Below are 22,542 nucleotides of genomic sequence, written 5' to 3' on the forward strand. Positions count from 1 at the left end.
TAATAATAATTAATTTTACGGGCGTGAAAGAGTTGCGAGTGGTTACTAGTGACGAGTTCAGCTAGGCTACATGGAGGTTACTTAATCGCTTGAGGAGTGGTTTTAGAAGATCTACGGACAACCTTAAGAAGTGGGGGTATTTATTAAAACAGACAGAACTTCGTGATTTGCGGAGAAGAACGAACTACCCTACACATATACACTTCAAGACCTCGTTCAAGTGACCAAAGAGGGGGTTGCTGTCGCTGATTATTGGATGGATTCAGTGTGATCGAAGAATTATATCTGTAAAGTGCTTTGTGTTATTTAATGTGTATCAGCGCTCTGACAGAAATAATAGTGAGGAGCTCCAGGTAGAGGGATATAACATGCTTGTGCGTGCTTTCTTGACTTACATGTTCTCAGTTCTGCGTTTTCTTTCCCTTCTTGATTTCACAGGATGGACTTTTAATGGGCACTGATTTCAATAACAGTCTTTCCATATTTTCTTTGGTCTCCCTGCCCTCCTCTTGTCGTTGGCCTATATCTGGGAACTGATAGCAATCTTCGGATGATATGAAATGAGAAAATGAGTGCTGCTGAAGATGGAGTACGGACCCATCGTCCCCCAAATGAAAGCATACACTTAATCGAAGCATACCACGTAGTCAGCTCGTTCATTTGTAATGATATCTCCCTCTGGCATTCTCTCCTCAGATACGTCTTTTTTCCAGATTTATCATTTTCCATAATTTTCAGTTTTAACACATTTTCTTTGAAATATCGTTTCCTCGAAAATGGAATCATTTTGTGACCTATTTCGGTCAAGATGTTATATTCATGTTAGTACAGAGCTTGATCTGAAGGTCTACTGTGTGAGTGGTTATGCGGTGTTTAGTGTCTTTATAGTGAACGATTATCGATAAGGCACGTAGGAACAACTCACGTAAAACGTTTGTTTCAGTGTATTACCGTCTGATAATCCGAACAAATTGAAAACCTGAACTACTCCCTGTTCCATTAACTAGCATTATCACCGCTCTGCTGAATACACATTTCCAGGTGTTTACCCATGAATAATAATAATAATAAAAAAGACAGAACTTCGTGATTTGCGGGGAAGAACGAACTACCCCACACATATACACTTCAAGACCTCGTTCAAGTGACCAAAGAGGGGGCTGCTGTCGCTGATTATTGGATGGATTCAGTGTGATAATTTCTGGGACCTACTGGATGAAAAATTGAACAAAATCCCCAAACACCATGTCAAGCTTCTTTTGGGTGACTTCAATGCCCAACTAGGTCGTGAGTAGAAGTACAAGAAAGTTATAGGAAATTACCATGCTCACAAAAGAACCAATCCCAACGGCAAAAGACTGGTGACCATTTGCGAAAATCACAACCTGAAGGTCTTGTCGACCCACTTTCGCCATCTACCTAGAAAGCAAATGACTTGGGGTTCTCCCGTCCAAGCTCTCGGAGAGTTCCAAATTGATCATGTTGCAATCTCCAGGAGAAACAGCCCTGAGATTATGAATGTCAAGGTAAAGAAAGGCATCAATGTGGCCTCAGATCATTATATGTCTCTTATCAAATTCAAACCAATTCCCGCAAACACAAGGAAGACAACCAAACAGATCACACGCTTCGACAACGATAAACTTCGGCAAAGGGTCGAGGAGTTCCAGGAGAAGGCTAGACCAAATGACTGTGACTTTAACAACGCCAAAAGTCTCCTTGTTGAGGCCGCCAAAGACGTTGCAGAAATCAAGAGAAGCAAAAAGCATGCCTGGTGGAATAGTACCTGCGAATCAGTCCTCCAAGAAAGACTCAATGCGTGGAAACAGTACAACTCTACGAAATCAGAAAATGATTGGGAAACCTACAAAACCCAACGTGCCCAAGCAGCTAGGGTGTTCAGAACTGAGAAACGTAAATACGAAAAATCTCTCATTGAAAAGATAGAACAAAACTTTAGGAAGAATGAAAGCAGAGAGTACTACAGAGCCTTCAAACGCAAACTCACTGGCTATAAACCACCATCTCTATGCTTTGAGCGAACGGACGGCACACTGGCGACGTCAAATGAAGAAAATTGCAGCATTCTGGCAGATTACTTCAAGAATTTACTTAATTGCTCTAAACCGCAAAGCGCCATTGAGACCAAGGAACCTTTACTCAGGTACCCAGATTCCAGACCACCCGACAGAGATGAAATCAAGCGCCACATTGCCCGTCTCAAAAATAACAAAGCGCCGGGGGAAGACTCAGTAGTAACAGAACTATGGAAATATGCCCCAGAAGAATCAATTGATATCTTGCAAAAGCAAATAGAAGAAATTTGGAACAAGGAGACCCTACCCGAAGATTGGAAAAGTAGCTTTGATCCATCCATTACACAAAAAAGGCAGCATGAAGAACATCAACAACTACAGAGGAATATCTTTGCTACCCGTGACTTACAAAATTCTATCACTTGCCATCCTGGAGCGTTTGAAAGCACAAGTCGAACATCAAATAGGTGAATACCAAGGAGGGTTCAGAAAAGGTCGCTCAACAGCTGAACAGATCCAAAATCTCAAAACGATCATCAGATATTGTACACTAAGATCCAAGCAGTATGTGTCTGTCTTTGTGGACTTTAAGAAAGCGTACGACTCCATTGACCGGGAAGTCCTGCTAAACATCTTAAATGAATTTGGAGTTGATTTGAAACTGCTGGCATTAATTAGAGCCACCCTGACCGATACAAAATCCAAGGTGAAGTTCCACGGATGTCTCTCGCATTCCTTTGACATCAAAACAGGAGTCCGACAAGGTGATGGGTTATCCCCGATACTCTTCAACTGTGTTCTTGAAAAGATCATCAGAACCTGGCGGGTGAGATTACAGGAAACCAACTACAGTCCATTGAGAATAGGAACCAAATCCAAGGGGATCGCAACAGACTGCTTAGCATTTGCCGATGATATTGCTGTTTTCTCAACCGACATAGAAACCGCTAGAGCTCAAGTTGAAATTTTAAAGGAAATTGCCGAACAAACTGGTTTGCAGATATCGTTTGAGAAAACAGCAGTAATGACTAACATCAAAGAGGCTCCACCAAAACTCCATACAAAATACGGGGACATCACCCGAGTAGACAAATTCAAATACCTGGGTGATATCATCATGAAAAATGGACTGGACAAAGAAGCACTTCAGGAGCGAGTACGCAAACTGGAAATAGCCTACCAAACATCCCGCACAATCTACAACAAAAAATGCCTTTCCCAAAACACCAAGATACGTCACTATGAAACAGTTCTGAAGCCAGCAGTTCTATACGCAGCCGAAACCCTGTCTCTAAATGCCAACAAAGGACTCCTTGAAGAACTGGAGAAAATAGAACGCAAAATTGTGAGAGGAATCTTGGGATCAAAGTACAGAAATGGAATCCATCAAAAGAGATCCAACAAGGAAGTCTACAGCAAAATAGAGAAAATTACCGACACAATCAGAAAAAGACGGGCACGATTTTACGGTCATCTGAAAAGAATGGACAGAAGAAAGTTAACTAAAGAAATCTTTCACTATTTTGATTCAAACCTCAAAAACACAATTCCCTGGTTTAGAAATACCAAAGAAGACCTGCAAATGCTACATATCTCAGCTGAAGACGCCTTTAACAGAGATCTCTTCCGCAAGAAAATATTGACGAACGGGCTAAACCGAGACGAGCAACCGAAGAGAAGACACGGTGCCCCTTGGGCAGAGGAGCGTAAGCAGGCCCACTCACAATGAATGAGGGAAATTTGGGCTCTAAAGAAGGCCAAGTCCAGTGTCAAATGCAACAAGACTTAACGTGGTCCTTGATGTCCCCAGCGAATTATATAAAATAATAATAATAATAATAATAATAATAATAATAATAATAAACCGGGCTCTGTGGCTCAGACGGTCGAGGCGCTGGTCTTCTGACCTCTACTTGGCAGGTTCAATCCTGGCTCAGTCCGGTGGTATTTGAAGGTGCTCAAATACGTCAGTAGCAGGGGGAGAGGTGATACTCTCACGTGGCGCGTCCCAGGTGGCGGATAGGGGGGTCCTAACCGGCTTGCCGGTGGACTTGAGGGAAATAAAATACCTCTCGCGGACCAAACACACACCCCCTGTGGGTGGGGGAGGCTGACGAATAATACACCCACGGTATCCCCTGCCTGTCGTGAGAGGCGATTAAAAGGGGCGACCAAGGCATTATTGTATTAGAACCATGAAACTACTTTTGATTAGTACCATCACGCGCGGAACACCGTCGGTCGCTTTTACTTGCGAGTAGTACCACTCTGTTAGGTACTGAATAGTTGTGTGATTCGTAGCACTCGAGTGGGGTTCAGTGTGGATTTCCAGTACCCGTGAGTCGTGCCCATATGTGCGACACCGCAGGTCTGGGCGTTGCCTGTGAGTTGTACCCGTGTGAGCGACACCACGCGTCTGGGCGTAGCCTGTGAGTTGTACCACTATACGAGCGACACCGTAGGTCTGCGTTGCCAGTGATTAGTACCCACTCTGTAGGAACACCACGGGAATACCGGCGCCCGTGATTAGTACACCTAAGTGAGGAACCTCATCGGTTTGCGTTGGCTATGAGTGGCGCCATTGTGTGAGAAACACCATAGGTCTGCGTTACCTTTACGAAGTACAATACTTGTGAGTAGTACCTTAATGTTTGGAACACCGTGAGTTTACGCTACCTTTGATTAGTACCGCAGCTTGAGAAATATCATGGTTCTCCTTTACTACCGATAAGTGCCATTAGCATAATTGTGCTTTATAAGTAGTCCCTTGGTCACTAATACTATTATTTAAAATCCTTTTTGAGTCTGATCCTCTGTTTTTTTTTGTTGTGTTCATGTCCATCCATTCATTCTTCATGACATTATTTTAGTCAGTGGATGCTTTTCATTTTTTGTTGTTATCTCATTTCGTACCATTAGGGGCCGATGACCTCGATGTTAGGCCCCTCTAAACAACAAGCATCATCATCATCATCATCATCATCATCATCATCATCATCATCATCAAATACGTCAGACTCGCGTTGGCAGATTTACTGGTACGTGAAAGTAGTCAGCGGAACGTAAAGCCATTAACATAATGATTCAATGGGGGTGTGCCTGAAAATAGCTGCGCCACCTCGGGATGAGGGCACGGGTTTGCATAAGAAATAGTAATAATCTAAGGCAACAAGGCCGCGGTGGTCCCAGGAATGCGAAAATGATCTGAGGCAAATCGATATCCTTGGCAGAGAAATTAATGACACTGACGAATTTAGACATTTGGTGAGTAGCTAGTAGTCATCAAACTTCAGAAGACGGAGTGGACCTCTGCCTGAAGAGGATATAAAGGCACTTGCTTATGGCCTAGAAAATACTGGCAGGAAGTCGAAGCCGGAAAAATAACGAGATCTAGGCACTAAAGCGAAATTGGTTAGTGACACGAGTCTACAGAGCCTCAACTCTATACAATAATAATAATAATAATAATAATAATAATAATAATAATAATAATAATAATAATAATAATTCTCAAAGGTCTTTTTTGTCGGTACGCCATATCTTCCTTAATACGTTATCAAAATAATCAAAACTATTTTGAAGATTGCGTTCCCCGCTAATGACCAATAAAGAAATAGTTTACAATTAATGTTTTCGTTAAAGAACTTTATTTTTAAAACCATATTTGCATAAAGAATGTAGAAGGCATAATCTGTTGACAATCTGTTTACCTAAAATGCACGACTCATTCCACGATGCCATAGGGAAAACATGCAGAAGGAGAGGGAGACCTCCAACCAGAGGGCGTTCCACACCAATGGAACGTGTCACAGATTTCAAAAGAAGAAATTCCAGAAGTGAAGAACAAAGACAACTTCTACTTCAGAAAGATATTAAAGCTCAGCGCAATCACAGACAAGACCGATTCAATGCTCAACGACAACAGTTATTGGAAGATAACAACTTTGTGTCATCAACTTCCCTACTTCACCTCCATCAGCACATCAGTGCAAGAAGAAAACTTCCAAAAGCATGTTGCTCTGCCCGTCTTTTCCCTAAAGACAACGAAATGCAAACACACAGCGTTGGTGGTGGACAAAATGTGCATGGTTGTTTGCTGGGGAGTTTCAGTGACAATTCAGCTACCATGTGTTGCCACAAAGGAAAGGTTAATTTAGAGCCCATTAAAGTTCGGTGACTGATCACGACACTGCTGCACGGGTCAGCTAGTAATAATAATAAAGTCTGTTACTTAATGTTCGTATTGCATAGATCCGTATATTTTTTCCCATTACACAGCCAAATCTCTTGGTATTCAAATGAGACTCTCCACGTTTCTCTACTCAGGCGGAATATTGTTTTACGTGATGTGTTTCCAAAGTCTTGCCGACTTGATGTTTTATACAGGCCACTTCAATTTATCCATATAGAGATTCTCCTCAATTTTCCGCACTGTAATATTGCATGATCTGTGTGAGTTATAGAGTGCATTACCAAGGAAACACACTGTTGGAAGAATGCTAATCTTAAAATATGAATAACACAGCCAGCCTCACAGGAACCTCAAAGTATCGAGGCATTGTTAAAATGAACACGTATACCTGTTATTTCAGGTATAGAACAAGCATTCATTTCTCGTATTATATCGCTTGATGCATTCCTGAAAAGATAATTGTGTAATGTAAAATCGCACCACAGAAAAGCGATGCTCGTTAGCGGTCGGTTGGAGGAACTACTACTACTACTACTACTACTGTTTTCATTCCTCCACTTTAGGGGGACTAGACGGTGACGTCGTCTCTCAGCCCAGGAGATTTGTTACGGTGATGGAAATGCTCGAAGAAGATGAGGGGGTTGGCGATCGTGGCATTCACCTTAGTGCAGAAGAATGGAAGAATGGAAAACAATTTTCAGTATAGCCGACGGTCCGGACCAGCCCTCTCTGTCTCCCTAATACAGATGCGTAGAGCCACGGTAGAGCCGTGGCCACCACTCCTACACTCGGTTGGTCGCTCGGTCGGACTGCATAGCCCTCGGATTACGGACCAACCGTGGCCACTTGTAGGCAGAAGTTTTCTCTGCAACCGCCGACCAACGTCGGCTACAGGAAATGTTGATTCGTTTCATAGAAGTTGGAAAGTTTTAGTGATCAGTCCCATGAAATATTTTTATTGTTAATCATGTTTAATAGCATCCATATCCATATTTCAATCAATTCTGTATTGGAATATGAACTCCCATTTTACCAAAATATAGTGGAATGTTGCGGATTAAAGAACATGCATCCGTTCCGACATATCTGTTGATTCTTTGCATCTAGGGACAGAAAAAGGCCCGAAACTTGAAACAGGAATTTTTTTACAATCTGCTTTACGTCGCACAGACACAGATAGGTCTTATGGGGGCGATGGGATAGGAAAGGGCTATGAGTGGGAAGGAAGCGAGCGTGGCCTTAATTAAGGTACAACCACAACATTTGCCTACATTTAAAATACGAAACCACCGAGCTCGATAGCTGCAGTCGCTTAAGTGCGGCCAGTATCCAGTATTCGGGAGATAGTAGGTTCGAACCCCACTGTCGGCAGCCCTGAAAATGGTTTTCCGTGGTTTCCCATTTTCACACCAGGCAAATGCTGGGGCTGTACCTTAATTACGGCCACGGCCGCTTCCTTCCCACTCCTAGCCCTTCCCTATCCCATCGTCGCCATAAGACCTATCTGTGTCGGTGCGACGTAAAGCAACTAGCAAAAAAAAATACGAAACCACGGAAAACCATCTTCATGGCTGCCGACAGCGGGTTTCGAACCCATTATCTTCCGAATGCAAGCTGATAGCTACATGACCCAAACAGCACAGCCACTTGCTCGGTCAATATGATTTACCAGGGTTTTCCTAGAGTAGGATGTCAAGCATGTTGGAGATATCTAGTCAGGATCAGTCTTCTAGCTTAGAAACGTAAAGACATAATAATAATAATTATTATTATAGTATTAATAATAATAATAATAATAATAATAATAATAATAATAAGGTTGGTTGGTTGGTTGGTTGGTTGGTTGGTTGGTTGGTTGGTTGGTTGGTTGGTTGGTTGGTTGGTTGGTTGGTTGGTTGGTTCTCCAACAGCTTCACCATCAGCATTCATAGGTATCATAGGCGTCACCGTATAAGACGCACCAGGGATATGAGTGAAGTATAGTAGTTTCCCGTTGCTTTCTTCACTGAGCCAAAATGTATTATTACATAACAATCTGCCAAGTCCATTGAAATGCATACGCCAAACGACCCGCTGAGCGACACCATTCGTCGCAGGGATTGGCCACATAAAGAATGGCATTACTAACATTGTTAATCCAAGACTTGTCTGTATTTTAATTGGAATCCATGCATCATTCATTATTAGTAAGAAGGAACTCCAATTTTTCCTCGTGTTGATAATAATTAATCATAATTAGCCTATGTAGGTGAGCTTTCACTGTGTGCTAAAGTAAGGAAGTGGTAAAACAGTCAGAATGTCCTTAGCCTTCTTCCCTCTCAAGGTGTACGTACTGTCTGAATCGCCCTGCTCACACCCCGTGTCATACATTTGTGCTTATTTAATACAGTTTCCATCCAATGGCTATTTCGTACAACCGATTTTTTTTACAGCTTTCATTTCAATGAATGCTGATCTGCTCAAACTAGGCTATTTAGAAATGCATAGCACTTGAAAAGCGAGTGTCTTGTAGAAACACGTCTCAGTGAAGGAAGTGTTTCGACCAATGCCCCCTTAAAACAAGCTCTTGATGCTACTGCAGAACTGAGTATATTTTTCTTCTTCGAGACGGTGTCTGGGAGAGAAGTTAAGTATTAAAGAGTTTGTGACCAAGCATTTCGTCCTCTCGGGCGAAAGAGCTAAACATAAGACCACCTTGCGAGACTTCAGTTTACCGCTTTCTAGATGTATGATTTAATCCAACCGTTGGAATAATCGACACACGAGAGAAACAGATTCAGTTCTTTGAAGTTGAGACAATTTTGGAATGCTTGTAGTTCGATTAGATTTATGTTATTGTTCGCCTTGAATTAGAGTATAAAGTCTCATAATCGCAATTAGGCCTATGCAAAATGAACCAAGACAAATTAATTAATTACTTAAAATGAATTGAAATATAATATGTATCTACACCAGCGCGTTCAGCCAGCTATGTCAGGATGACTACATTGTTTAATGTATCCAGCGTCATTCCTAAGTTACTCAGCTTTACGGGCGAAGCCATGTGAGCCAAATCACTGAACCATTTGGACAGCCGGGTTGACTAGCTCAGACAGTGGAGTGCTGGCCTTCGGAGCTTAAGTTGGTTCGTTCTAACATAGCTCCTTCTGATAGTACTTAACTTGCTTAGGTCCACCAGAGTCGTGTTAATAGTAAAATGCGTTCGGCAGGGCAGAATTCTGGCACCTTGACGTTTCCGAAAACCATAAACGTAGAGGGTGGGAGTTAAACTAATAACATTACTATTATTACCACATTATTTCCACTCGTACATACCTGTGCTAGGGATTTGACATAGAAGTGATTGTTGTTCTCATATATAGATGAGATGCCACCAAAAGTTATATGGCAACTTCCTCTCGTGAAATTTTAAGAACTCAGAAATCTTCATGTAGCGTTGTTGGTGTTCAGATCACTAACTGAGAGAACTCCCCAGTACCGTCATCAAACTTTACATACCTTTCCTCTTTTCTCCAGCATAATACACACTCTGTTACTACACTTGCTATTCCCTTTAGCAGGTCAGCTGCCTAGACGGTTCATTTATTGCGACGGGAATTAGATTAAGGGACTCTGTTTCAGTAACATCCGCAGCAGTAATTCATTATAGAGTCTTTCAAGTCTTTTTCAGAAAGTACCTCTTAGGTGCATAAATCAGCGGTGTGAATCTTGAGGAGTGAATGATGGTGTGTGTGTGTGTGTGTGTGTGTGTGTGTGTGTAATTTAATCAATTTTCAGTAAATTAATTTAAACTTAATTTTACATTAAATTTCAGTTAGTAGTTTGACAAATGATATGTACATATTTGTATAATTATTATGTTGCATTTATTTTGAGCTTATATTACAAATTAGTTTCTTTTAAAATATTGAATATTATTCACCATTTCTCTGGGCAATGATGTGGTTAAGTGTAAAAGAGGATCATGAGTCCTAAAATAAACATTGTATTCGAAGCAGTTCGGAGAATGTCTTTTGTGGATGGTTCATTTTCACGCTATTCTAGTAGTTTTTTTGTGTCCAGGTCTCGCTTTTCCTGGCTTCATTTGTATAAGTATACAATTTGTGCATGTTCTAGGTTCCTTGTGTATGTTATATGGTGGGTAATCAGCCCGAAGGCTGGTTTGATCCTCCACAGCTACGCCAAAAGCTGTCATAGATAGCCTAGGTGTCACTGAAAGGAATGTTAGGGAAATGAGGAGTGAGGTAGTTTCCGGTCGCTTTCCTCACTGAGCCAGAAGTTACTATTACATATTAGTCTGCCAAGCCCACTGAAATGCATGCATCAACCGACCCTATGAGCAATATTTTTACTCCATTCATAGCAGGGATTTGTTGCACAAGGAATGGTATTACTAGCTTCGCTAATACCTCGGTCACTTTCATTTTGTCAAAGCCAAGGATGAGACTGAGACAGGTCAATGAAAGTAACAGATTTATTGTAGCCCATACCAGAAGACATGGTTCATCTTGCCAGCAAAATTAATTTCTTTCCTCTCTCTCTTGTTTCAGGTTGTTCGGAATGAAGCGGTGTGCGCGATGTCAGGCCACCATCTTGTCGTCAGAGATGGTGATGCGTGCACGAGATCTCGTCTTCCACGTGCACTGCTTCACGTGTGCCGTGTGCAATGCGGCGCTCACCAAGGGTGATCACTTCGGCATGCGAGACGGCGCTGTGCTCTGTCGAATGCACTTTGAACTGGCCAGTCCGGGCCCTGGCCCCGCTAACCCTCACTATCCCCCTCAGTTCCCCTCGCCGGAGTTCCACCCTCATCACCATCATCATCACCACCATCACCATCCGTCCCCTCTACCCCTACAGCCGCCACCTGCACCATCGTCCTGTGCCGACCCTGACGTCGCTTCCAAAGTCCCCTTCTTCAATGGTGCGGCGACCGGAACGACGCGACAGAAAGGGCGGCCGAGAAAGCGCAAGCCTAAAGACCTGGAGGCTATGACAGCGAGCCTAGGTAAGAAAAGTTCTCATAATCGAGTGTGGCATGGAGATGCTGTGGCTTTGGAAACAAGTGATTATATATAGGTTGATTTAATAGTGGCAACTATTTTTCTCGATGCATAACATATAAACAAGGTTCTAGGTTTTAGAAGCTTTCTATGTAGCCATCAACGTTGCGTACGTGATTCGAGCGACGCGGAAGCCTTTTGATACCTTCGCCACTGCCTAATCTTCTGATGGTGCGAAGGGAGGGATCGATTGCGTGCAGAACGCCGTAAACTGTTCGGAAGCGAGGGTGGTTCCTTCATTTTACGCATTAGGTCGAAGTCGCAGGGACTTAAATCGCTAGAATATGGGGAGTGGTAGAGCACTTCCCAGCTCCAGCTACTGAATACATCATCCACCGTTGCTACTGCTGCTGCAGGCATCTTTACATCGTCGTGCAGAATGATGGCTGAGTTGCGCATAGTGTCCCTGCGTGGGATTCGTTTCCGAACAGTTGAAGACGTTCTGCAGGCAATCGATCGCTCTCTTTGCACCATACAGTGCCGACTCTATCCAAAGGCTTCCGCGTCGCTGGGAACGCGTTGTACGCAATGCTGGTGGCTACACCGAAAGCCTATAAAACCTGGAACCGTGTATGTATGCTATCATCAACCTATGTTAAAGAATGTGCTGTTGTACTCGTCGTTGACGGGTTAGTTTTTTGTACACTTTGACTTTGAGTTTTATTTTTTACTTTGTTTAGGCCTACATCGTGTGGTTCACGCTATGAAGCGTGCTATTATGCCATGTCATATTGCATACACTGCATAGTACAACTACACTTAATTCTATATCTACGGTAAATTAAACTAGGTAAAAAGATCTTAGCGAACAAAAAATTCTTCATAGATACTATATAATTACCAAGAGTTAAATCATGTACTAATTTCTTATAACATCTTTTTAAAATAAATTTCTACTAGGCATGTCTCTAATCACAGCCGGAAGGGAATTCCAGCAGCGTAAGTTTGCAGGTATGAATGCCGAGATGTAGACTGGGAAACAGCAGGGAAGAGCTTTCTGAACTTGTAGGAATGAGGAAGCCGAGAATTTAAGATCTGTTCTCAACTTGGTGTATCTCTCTGTAGAGAGGAAGTTGTAGACAAGGGAGATCGAGTGGAGGTTTCTTTTCCATAATAATTGTTCAAGGCACGGTGATGTATGGTTGCGCCTAATACCAGACATCTTAAGTATAAAACGGACAGATATTATGAGCTCCCTGAAGTTTAGCGCTAAGTGTGCTGTTAATACTGTTGTATATTATGTCACCATAGTCGAAGATTGACAGAATTAAACTATGTACAAATCATTTTCTAGTATATAATGGAAAAGTCAGACCACACATATCAGCTCGAACCTATTGAGCAAATTATAGCCCTTCGGTCCATGGGGCCTTGAGTGCAATTTCGTGATAATTTTGACTAACTAAGCTGCGTAGATGTGGAAGTGGTGTAAATTTTTGAACCGAATTGAGCTGGCCAGAATGTGACCTGCACCCGGGAGGGTGAATGTTACTACTACTTCTAAAACGTTTTCATTCTTCCCCTGAAGAGAGAGGCGGACCTCTTAAGACAGTGACGCCGTCTCTCAGGCCGGGATGTGCACGGAGAAGGTGAGGTGGTTGGTGGCCGTGGCTTATACTAGGAACTGTCCCGGCATTTGCCTTAGTGCAGGAGAATGGAAAACCACGGAAAACCATTCTCAGGACAGCTGACGGTTGGGGCCAGCCATGAGGTCCAGCCCTGTCCCGTCTCCCGAATGCAGAGGCGTAGAGCCACGGTATAGCCGTGGCCACCCCTTCTCTGCTTGGTTGGCCGGTCGGAGTGCAGAGCTGTTGGACCACGGACCAGTCGTGGCCACTTGTGGACCGAAACCCACTCTGCACCCACCGACGGGTGAATGTTTACTTCAGTAGTGATCTGGGCATTTTGTATTAAAGGCCTTCTATAGTGTAGTTACCCAATGAGGAGACGAGATCTTTGGGGTTGGAATTTATACCAGAATAGAATTTCCGGATTGTCTTTTGGATTCTGGTGTAACTTTCTTCCAAATGTAATTCATCGTGTGATTATCTTCCGTTCAAACCATTGTGCGCCAGCAATCATGCGTTCTGGACGCGTTTGATTCTGTCTAGATGAGTTTCGGCTGCGATCTCAGAGATGGAGCTGGCATTTTCAAGGATTGGCCTTATGAAAGATTTGTACAGCGTGAGCCTGGTTTCTAGATTTAGCCCATTGTCGGCTTTCATTAACGGGATGATTTCAGAAAGGCGCTTGATGGCCTGGGCCGAAATTCTGATGGCATCATCTTTGAATGCCAGTCCTCTGCCAACGTTATACGCAGGCATTTGGTAACACTTGAAGGAACACCGGATCACTTCACCGGAAAAGACCGGCGGTTGGGGGTCGACTCTGGTACGCGTAGAAAAGAGAGTTGCTCTACTCCTAGTGACATTGATTTTTATTCTCCGTTTTAGAGTTCGACCCTGGCTCAATCCGGTGGTATTTGAAGGTGCTCAAATACGTCAGCCTCGGGTCAGTAGATTAACTGGCACATTACAGAACTTCTGCGGAACTAAATTCCGACACCTCGGCGTCTCCGAAAACTGTAAAATGTTCGTTATTCGGACGTAAAGCCAATACTACAATTATTATTATTACTATCCATTTTCGAAGCCAGGGTTTGAAAGTGGAGAGGGCATATTGTAGGTAATTTTTAACTCTGAGTGGTTGCCAGTATTTAATGAAACGAGAGGGAATGTAGGGAAAAGAAAACTCGCTGATTCTGTGATATGGTCTGTCGAAACTAGCATTGAATTCTCTTAGGTTTCTCCCCTACTGACATTACTTAAGTCTTGGGGAGTCTAATTTTCATATCATACTCACTGCACCTGCTTTCAGGTTTCAAGATATTAGACTGTAGGATTACAGCACAGTCTGCCATCAAGACTGAGTCGTTGGCATAAGCAAAACTGCTTACTACATTTACACCTGACTGAATTCCCCCTGCCACTTCATATCTTTTTGTCGATGATCTATATTAATATGAACAACAATGGTGGAAGATTACAGCCTTGCCTAACACTAAAGTACCTTGAACCAAGAACTCATTTTAACATCAGTTCTCACTGTCGTCCAAATTTCAAGATAAATTCCTTTGATTGATTTTAATAATCTACCCTTAATCCCATAATCCCTCAGTACGGCTAACATCTTTCCCCTCGGTACTCTGCCATATGCCTTGTCTAAACCTAACAAACGTAAGCGTAACTGTCCATTTCTTTCACAGCACTCTTCAGTTACGTGGAGGATACTGAAAACCTGATCCTTATTGCCCCTTTGTGGTCTGAACCCGCACTGGATTTTATCCAATTTACTTGCAACCATTGATCACAACTTCCCTTCCAAAATTCCAGAACACCTCGCCTGGATTGCTGATGAATGAAATACCTCGATATTTGTAGCACTCCTTCCTGTTCCCTTGCTTGTAGATAGGTTCAATTACTGCTTTCGTCAAATCAGGAGCTGCAGTAGTAACATTCCATGCTAATCTTATTACTCTCTGAATCCAATTTCATCCCGGTCTTCCCACTATATTTGACCATTTCAGGTTTAACTTCATCTATTCCTGCTGCTTTATGGCAATGGGGTTTATTTATAATAATTTTCACCTCCTCAAGCGCAATTTCACTACATCATTGTTCTCCCAATGAACCCGATTGTTCGCGACGCCAATAGAATCTTGACCTACGAAGACTTGGCTACGAACTGGAAATTATCATGGTTTTCGATTTACAGGGGTGTGCCTGTTCGTGTTACTCATCGGTTATGTTCGTTATATTTTATTACGAATGTGTACACTTGTTAATTAGTTCGTTGACAGTACGAATGAAATGCGCTCAGTGTAGTTTTAACCTGTGGATTGGTAAGTAAATAAATAATTAAATACATTTCTTTTTACATTGAGAAGATTTTCAAAATATTCCTTCCACCTGTCCAGTGACTCAGTGGGATCTGCTGTTAGTTCACGTGATTTATTCAAAAGACTATTCATTTCCTTTTCCCCTCCCTTTCTAAGATTTGTTTGTTGATGACCATAAAGATTTCCCTGTCGTTTGAGCAGGCCTTTTCAGGTTATTACCGAAATCTTTCCGCGACTTCTTGGCTTCAACAAGGAAGTTTTTCGCTCTGCTCCTTTCACCTTCGTACAATTCCCTGTCTTCAGCAGAACTTGTTGGGAAACATTTCTGATAAGCCTTATTTTATGTTTACAAGCTCCTCTCATGAATACATTAAGATCTTTGCTATTTCCCATCTTTACACACAGTTGTTTCTAGGCATTTCTTTACTGTTTCTACCACAGAATCTCTGTATCTATATCTTGAACCTGCTTACTGTTTATTGTCTTGAAATTTTCGCTAATCATATCCATGTATTCCTGTCTAATCTGCTAGGTCTGGAGATTCTCTACCCGTATTCGTCTGAAGAAATATTTCGCTTTAAGTGTCCTAGGTATACTGATATTTATCTCACTACAGATTGGATAGCGGTCTGTTCATCGAATAGCCTTATTCTTGAAGAATGTCGTCTTAACTGCTACTGTTATCTATTAGCACAAAAGTCCAGTAAACTCATCCCGTTCCTATTACTGTAGTTTCCACAACTTCCCCACATTTAGTGATCACTTTCCCATATCCCTCAGTTCTATTTCCACCCCTCGCATTGAACTCGCCCATTAGCACTATTCTATCCTTGCTGTTGACCCTGACTACAGTGTCATTCAGTGCTTTATGAAACTTGTCATGTTGTGAATAGTTACACTGAGACAATTCTCGTCCTAATTCCTCCAACTGCTAAATTTACTCACATTGTTCGCTCATTTACGTGCCTAACAGAAACTGTGTTGCGTGCAATAGTATTTCTGATGAACAATCCTATCCCACTCTCTGCCCTTCCTTTTTAACACCTTCATAATCTTCTATCTCTTCCTCGTTATCTCCCCTAACCCGAAAATAATTAACTCCTTCTACTTTATATCGATTACATGACAGTTCCCCACACTGACACTTCCACACACTGCCAAAAATACTGACACTTGCCCACAGCCCTTGGTCCGGCTACCTGATTAATGACTCAAAAATTATCTCGACTGATAATCCCACACAAAAACCCTTCCAAGGCTACAGCGGGACTCCCCCCCCCAAAAAAAAAAATCCGCCGCCCCAAATAAGAAAGGTTAATAATTATTATTAGTACGTAATGTACTAATAATGATACTAGCAGTTTCCCGCTGCCTCCGCCCGCAATGTACAAAGTATGGTGTTGTTCGTTACTATCCTCACGGATGTATTTGCAAAGTTTCGAGTTAATGAAATAAAGCACGTGGTCTGCTGTGGTAATAGAATGTAATATTGTCAACAAAACACTTGAAAATACATTACACAAAGAAATTGAATTATGTTCCTTGGAACAACACTACGCGCCGAGGTCCTTCAAAAACATTCGTCATGGAGACAAATGTACTCATCTCAGAATCTACCAATTTAATTAGTTATTACATCAAAAGAAATCGCTTGATCCACTGAGTGTTTTTAGACCAAAACGAACTGCATACCTCAGTTAGAACGAAAGATATGATTGCTTTAATGAGAAAAAATGTTGAAGAAATGAGACGTCAAATTGAATGTGCACTCATAACTTTCCTCAGAATCAACCAATTACAGAACACTAGTATTGTTTTAGGTAAACATATTTCTTGTCCAGATGCCATTGACTTGAAGACCTTATCGGATGCCGAGATAGATATGACGAAGTAAGGAGCTCAAAATTAATTGTTGTTGTATTAATTAATAAATGTCACTTTGGCAATTAAAATGCAGTTTAATAAGCTGTCTCATTTTCTTTGTTGACGAACGTCATCCATTATGACAAGCTGGAGATGTATTATCGAAATTTTCTGGAGTGAAGCATAGTTCCGCGTTGCGGAAGTACGAGCTTCGTAAAGTACAGCTGGTAACAGGCAGAATTGTTGAGATATGACGTCCTTTCGTAATTAGAGCCAGTTTAAAGGTGAAACTTCCCGAATCATATTGATAATCACCATCAGCATCATCTAGGAAATCAACACTCAAAACACTATTTCTATCAAGATTCCCAAGTACACACAGATGGCAATGAAAATATATGTACCGAGCGAGTTGGCCGTGCGGTTAGGGGCGCGCAGCTGTGAGCTTGCATCCGACAGATAGTGGTTTTGAGCCCCCACTGTCGGCAGCTCTGAAATGGCTTTCCGTGGTTTCCCATTTTCACACCAGGCAAATGCTGGGCCTATACCTTAATTAAGTCCACGGCCGCATCCTTCACACTCCTAGGCGTTTCCTATCCCATAAGACCTTTCTGTGTCTATACGTCGTGTTTCTTGTAGTGTCTGTTTACTCTGGGATTACTGAAAATATACTTCGCAGATTGCCACTGTATTACAAAGTGTAGCTTGTTTGAATTATGATACATTTGTTTCGAGTTCATCATGCCATTGTAAGTGTTCGTGCAAAATATGTTTCAAGATGATTCCAGAGTGTGATAAACATACTCGACCGTCACTGTGATGTACCAGATCCCACTAAATTTAATAGAGGAAAAACGGTAATATCCCAGGGAAACATGAAAAATACAGGGAAAACAGATTTAGGTTCAAAGCTGGCATCCTAATACAACTTCGTTTCTTTAAATAGAACCAATAATGTGTTATCCGCTTGTACAAATTTAGTGTTGTATTCCTTTTCAACGTACGATAATTCCTTTGGGTGCAAATCAGTATTTCAAACTATGATATTTCAAACGTGGGGCGCATGTAGAACTTTACTCAGTAACGGCATTTCCTTCAACGTCGCTACGTTCACAGTCTACGTACTTTCCAGTAAGACTTGTCAAACGTTTTGAGTATCCGTGCTGTTATAATTGCACAGCAGAACAAATAACCTTCTTTGTCTAATTCCGTGTTCCATGCAAACTAATATTGCACAATTTTTCAATTTCCTGTAAGACACCGTAACAATGAACATATCATAATAGTGGAATAGCCTACCTTGTATTGTATTTAGTGCTGTGATTCATGTAACTACAGACGTCCCCAACATGAGTATCTATATATTGTGACTGATACCTACCCTCCAAGACCTTCCATTGCAGAGTAATCGCCTTGCTTGTTATAATAATAATAATAATAATAATAATAATAATAATAATAATAATAATAATAATAATAATAATAATAATAATCCTCTCCTGTGAACCATGTGACCTTGCCGCGGTGGGGAGGTTTGCGTGTCTCAATGAAGCAGGTAGCCGAGCCGTAGGTGCAACCATATCGGATAGGTATCTGTCAAGAGACCAGACTAACGAATGGTTCATCGGAAGGAGGGTAGCAGCCTTTCGGAAGTTGCAATGGCGGCAGTCTAGATGATCAACTGATATGGTCTTGTAATGTTACTTAACATAGCTTAGCTATATTGATACTGCTATACGGCTGAAAGCAACGGGAAGCTACAGCCATTACTAACTCCCAAGGACATGCAGTTCTCTGTGTATGAATGATGTACTGATGATGGCTTCCTCTCGGGTGAAATACTCCGGAGGTAAAATAGTCGCCTATTCGGATCTCCGGGTGGGGGCTACACGAGAGGTGGAAATCATCAGGGAGACGGGTACTGACATTCTGCGAGTCGGAGGGTGGAATGTTGGAAGTTTGAATCTTTGTGATAGGTTAGAGATTCTAAAAAGAGAGATGGACAGACTAGAGTTAGATGTAGTTGGTATAAGTGAAGTACGTTGGCAGGAAGAGCAGGATTTTGGTTAGGCGACTACAGAATTACAAAATCAATCAGGGGCAATGCAGGAGTTGGTTTAATAATAAATAAGAAAATACGGCAGCGGGTAAGCTACTACAACCAGCATAGTGAAAGGATTATTGTTGTCAAGATAGACACCAATCCAATGTCCACCACAAAAGTGCAGGTATATAGGCTATGCCTACTAGTTCAGCGGATGATGAAATCGAAAGAATATACGAAGAGAGAAGATTTAATACAATATATAAAAGGTGACGAGAATCTAATTGTGATGGGAGACTGGAAGGCCAAGGAAGAGAAGGTAATACAGTAGGAGAATTCTGATTGGGACAAAGGAATGAAAGAGGAAGACGGCTGGTTGAATTCTGCACTGATCATAATTTAGTCCTTGCCAATACTTGGTTCAAACACCACAAACGACGGCTTTATACGTGTACGAGACCTTGAGACACTGGAAGGTATCAAACAGACTTCATTATTATTAGGCAGAGATTCAGAAACCAGGTGTTGGATTGCAAAACTTTCCCAGGAGCAGACGTGGACTCTGACCACAACTTGTTGGTCATGAAATGCCATCTGAAGTTGAAGAAATTGAAGAAAGGTAAGAATGCAAAAAGATGGGATCTAGACAAGTTGAAAGAAAAGAGTGTGAGGGATTGATACAAGGAACATGTAATACAAGGACTAAATGAAAAGGCTGAAGGAAACACAGTAGAGGAAGAATGGACAGTCATGAAGAATGAGATCAGTAAGACTGCTGAAGAAAAGTTAGAAAGAAAGGAAAGATCAACTAAGGAACAATGTATAACTCAAGAGATACTAGACTGATTGACGAACGACGAAAGTACAAGAATGCAAAAAGAAAAAAAAAAAAGGGCAGGGCACAAAAGAATACAGGCGAATACATAATTAAGTAGTTAAAAAGTGCAGGACAGCTAAGGAAGAATGGCTGAAGGAGAAGTGCAAGGATGTTGAAGGTTATATGGTCCTATGAAAGATAGATGCTGCATACAGGAAATCTTTGGAGAAACGAAAACTAGGTATGTGGATATGGAAAACCAATTCTAGAGAAAGAAGGCAAGGTAGGGATATATCCAACAATTGTATGAATGTAAAGTAGATGATAGGGTTCTGGAACAGGAAGAGGCTGTTGATGCTGATGACACGGGAGACCCAATTTTGAGGTCATAATCCGACAAAGCTTTGAGAGACCTAAGTTGGAAGAAGGCACCGGGAATTGATGAATTATTCCGTTTAGTGTGTAAAATGTATGATACAGGAGAAGTGCCATCCGATTTTCGGAGAATGTTGTTATACCTATTCTCCAGTAAGCCGGTGCTGACAAGTTTGAAAACTAGTTTAGTATCTCACGCTTGCAAAATTTTAACACGTATTATTTACAGAAGAATGGAAAGACAAGTTGAAACTAAGTTGGGAGAAGGTCAATTTGGCTTCAGAATAAATATGGGAACACGTGAAGCAATCCTAAATTTACGTCTAATCTTAGAGGACCGAGTTAAGAAAGACAAGCCCACGTACATGGCTTTCGTAGATCTAGAGAAGGCATTCGATAATGTTGATTGGACGAAGCTGTTTGCGATTCTGAAGCTGATCGGGAGAATTATCTACAATCTATACAAAAATCAATCCGCAGTGATAAGAATCGAGAGCTTTGAAAAAGAGGCAGCAATCCATAAAGCAGTAAGACAAGGCTGCAGTTTGTCCCCTCTCCTTTTCAGTGTTTACATAGAATAGGCGATAAAGGAAATCAAAGAGGAATTGGGAAAGGAAATCAAAGTCCAAGGAGAGGAAATCAAAACCCGGAGATTTGCCGATGATATTATTATTTTATCTGACTCTGCAAAAGATCTGAAGAAATTGCTGAATGGTATGGACAGAGTCTTGGAGAAGAAATACAAGATGAAAGTAAATAAGTCCAAAAGAAAATGGAGTGCGGTAGAACAAAGTCAGTTGATGCAGGAAATATTAGATTAAGAACTGAAGCCTTAAAGGAAGTAGATGAACATTGTTGCTTGGGTAGTAAAATAACTAATGATTGTAGAAGTAAGGAGGACATAAAATGCAGACTAGCACAAGCAAGGAAGGCTTTTCTTAAGAAATTGATAAACAAGTTTCATTCCTTAGAAAATGATGCATGGCAGTATTTTTCAACAGTTTTTCAATGTTTTCAGGAATCAATGACATTCTGTTGTCGGACGGAAGTAATTTATACGCTGAAATTGATCGTTCTACGTCGACGGACGTAACTGCGCAATACTTGTACACCTGCACTGACTGCTCTGAACATTCTTCTGGCAAACACTTCAGGAATTTTTACAGTTTAATCTGTTAAAACACTGCAATAGACGAAGAGCAAGTTAACAGATGAACGCAATTGTTTAAGCAAACCTTGGGAGGCTACTGCAAGGAGAAGGGGAAAGGAATGTCAGAAAGAAGGAAATTGCTATTTTGAAAAATGTCATTACCCGTCTACATACTTGTATTGCGACAGTGAAAGCACTTTTCTTGATCGGGGAAGGTTTATCATGTTGCCAGGTGATGCGCAACATACAGAGCTCATTAAATTTTCCATTTCGTTCAGAGATCTTAGATAATCGATCACACATAAGAGAAAAATATGTATGTATATATATGCACTAGTTCAAAATATGCATTTGCATATGCGCATATGCATTTTTAAAAAGTCCGGGCCCTAGTTATTACCTCTCTACCTCCAGTATTCAGTGAAGTATTGCCTCTTCAAATGTTAAGGGACTTTTGGGTCACTCTGTATAACGAATGCTGTGGAGCACCACGAGTCTTTTTTTTAAATATTTAATTTCGTGTCGCCTTTGCTAGGCTAGTGCAACCTCTGACGAGGATGGGTGACATCTCCCGTGTATGAAAAACTGCATGCTAGTTTGATGAAGGTGTATGAGTTGCGGGGATGTTGGGGAGTGAACAAATGGAATTAACCTTTTACGATTAAATTCCTTCCTCCCGACCAAGAACCGATTATCGACGCCACGAGTACCGAGAATTGAACCCCAGGCTAACAACACTGACCATTACACTATGAACGTGGACGCTGATTTGTAATGGTAGTTAATGAGATGCCCTACGACTCGAAGTAGGCATACGGCACTACCCCAATACTTGCCTAGGAAATCCTGAAACCACTAAGAAAATCTCACTCGGATTAGCATCGGAAACGACGTTTGATGTACACTCACGTATTCTGCGTTAATTTATACCCAATTACGGAAAGTCATATTTTATAGAAAAGAGTTGTACGCCTACCATATAAGAGCAAAGTATTCTGCATTACATTGGATCCAAGATTCATGAAATTCACAATGTAAGCTTTACAGGGTGCTAAATATTTACGTCAAGGAATGCCTTCCTTTTATTCAGACATTAGTGTTTAC

General features: G+C 41.5%; 1 protein-coding gene across 1 annotated transcript in view; it reads left to right on the forward strand.

Moving 5' to 3' along the window:
• Window positions 1-22,542, forward strand: part of ap (apterous) — a 659,168-nt gene that overhangs the window by 524,368 nt on the left and 112,258 nt on the right. The window contains exon 3 of the mRNA XM_067140597.2: window positions 10,779-11,236. Coding sequence (XP_066996698.1) covers window positions 10,779-11,236 — 458 coding nt within the window. The remainder of the gene's footprint in view (window positions 1-10,778; window positions 11,237-22,542) is intronic.

Source organism: Anabrus simplex, chromosome 1, assembly GCF_040414725.1.
Source record: "Anabrus simplex isolate iqAnaSimp1 chromosome 1, ASM4041472v1, whole genome shotgun sequence".
Lineage (NCBI taxonomy): Eukaryota > Metazoa > Arthropoda > Insecta > Orthoptera > Tettigoniidae > Anabrus > Anabrus simplex.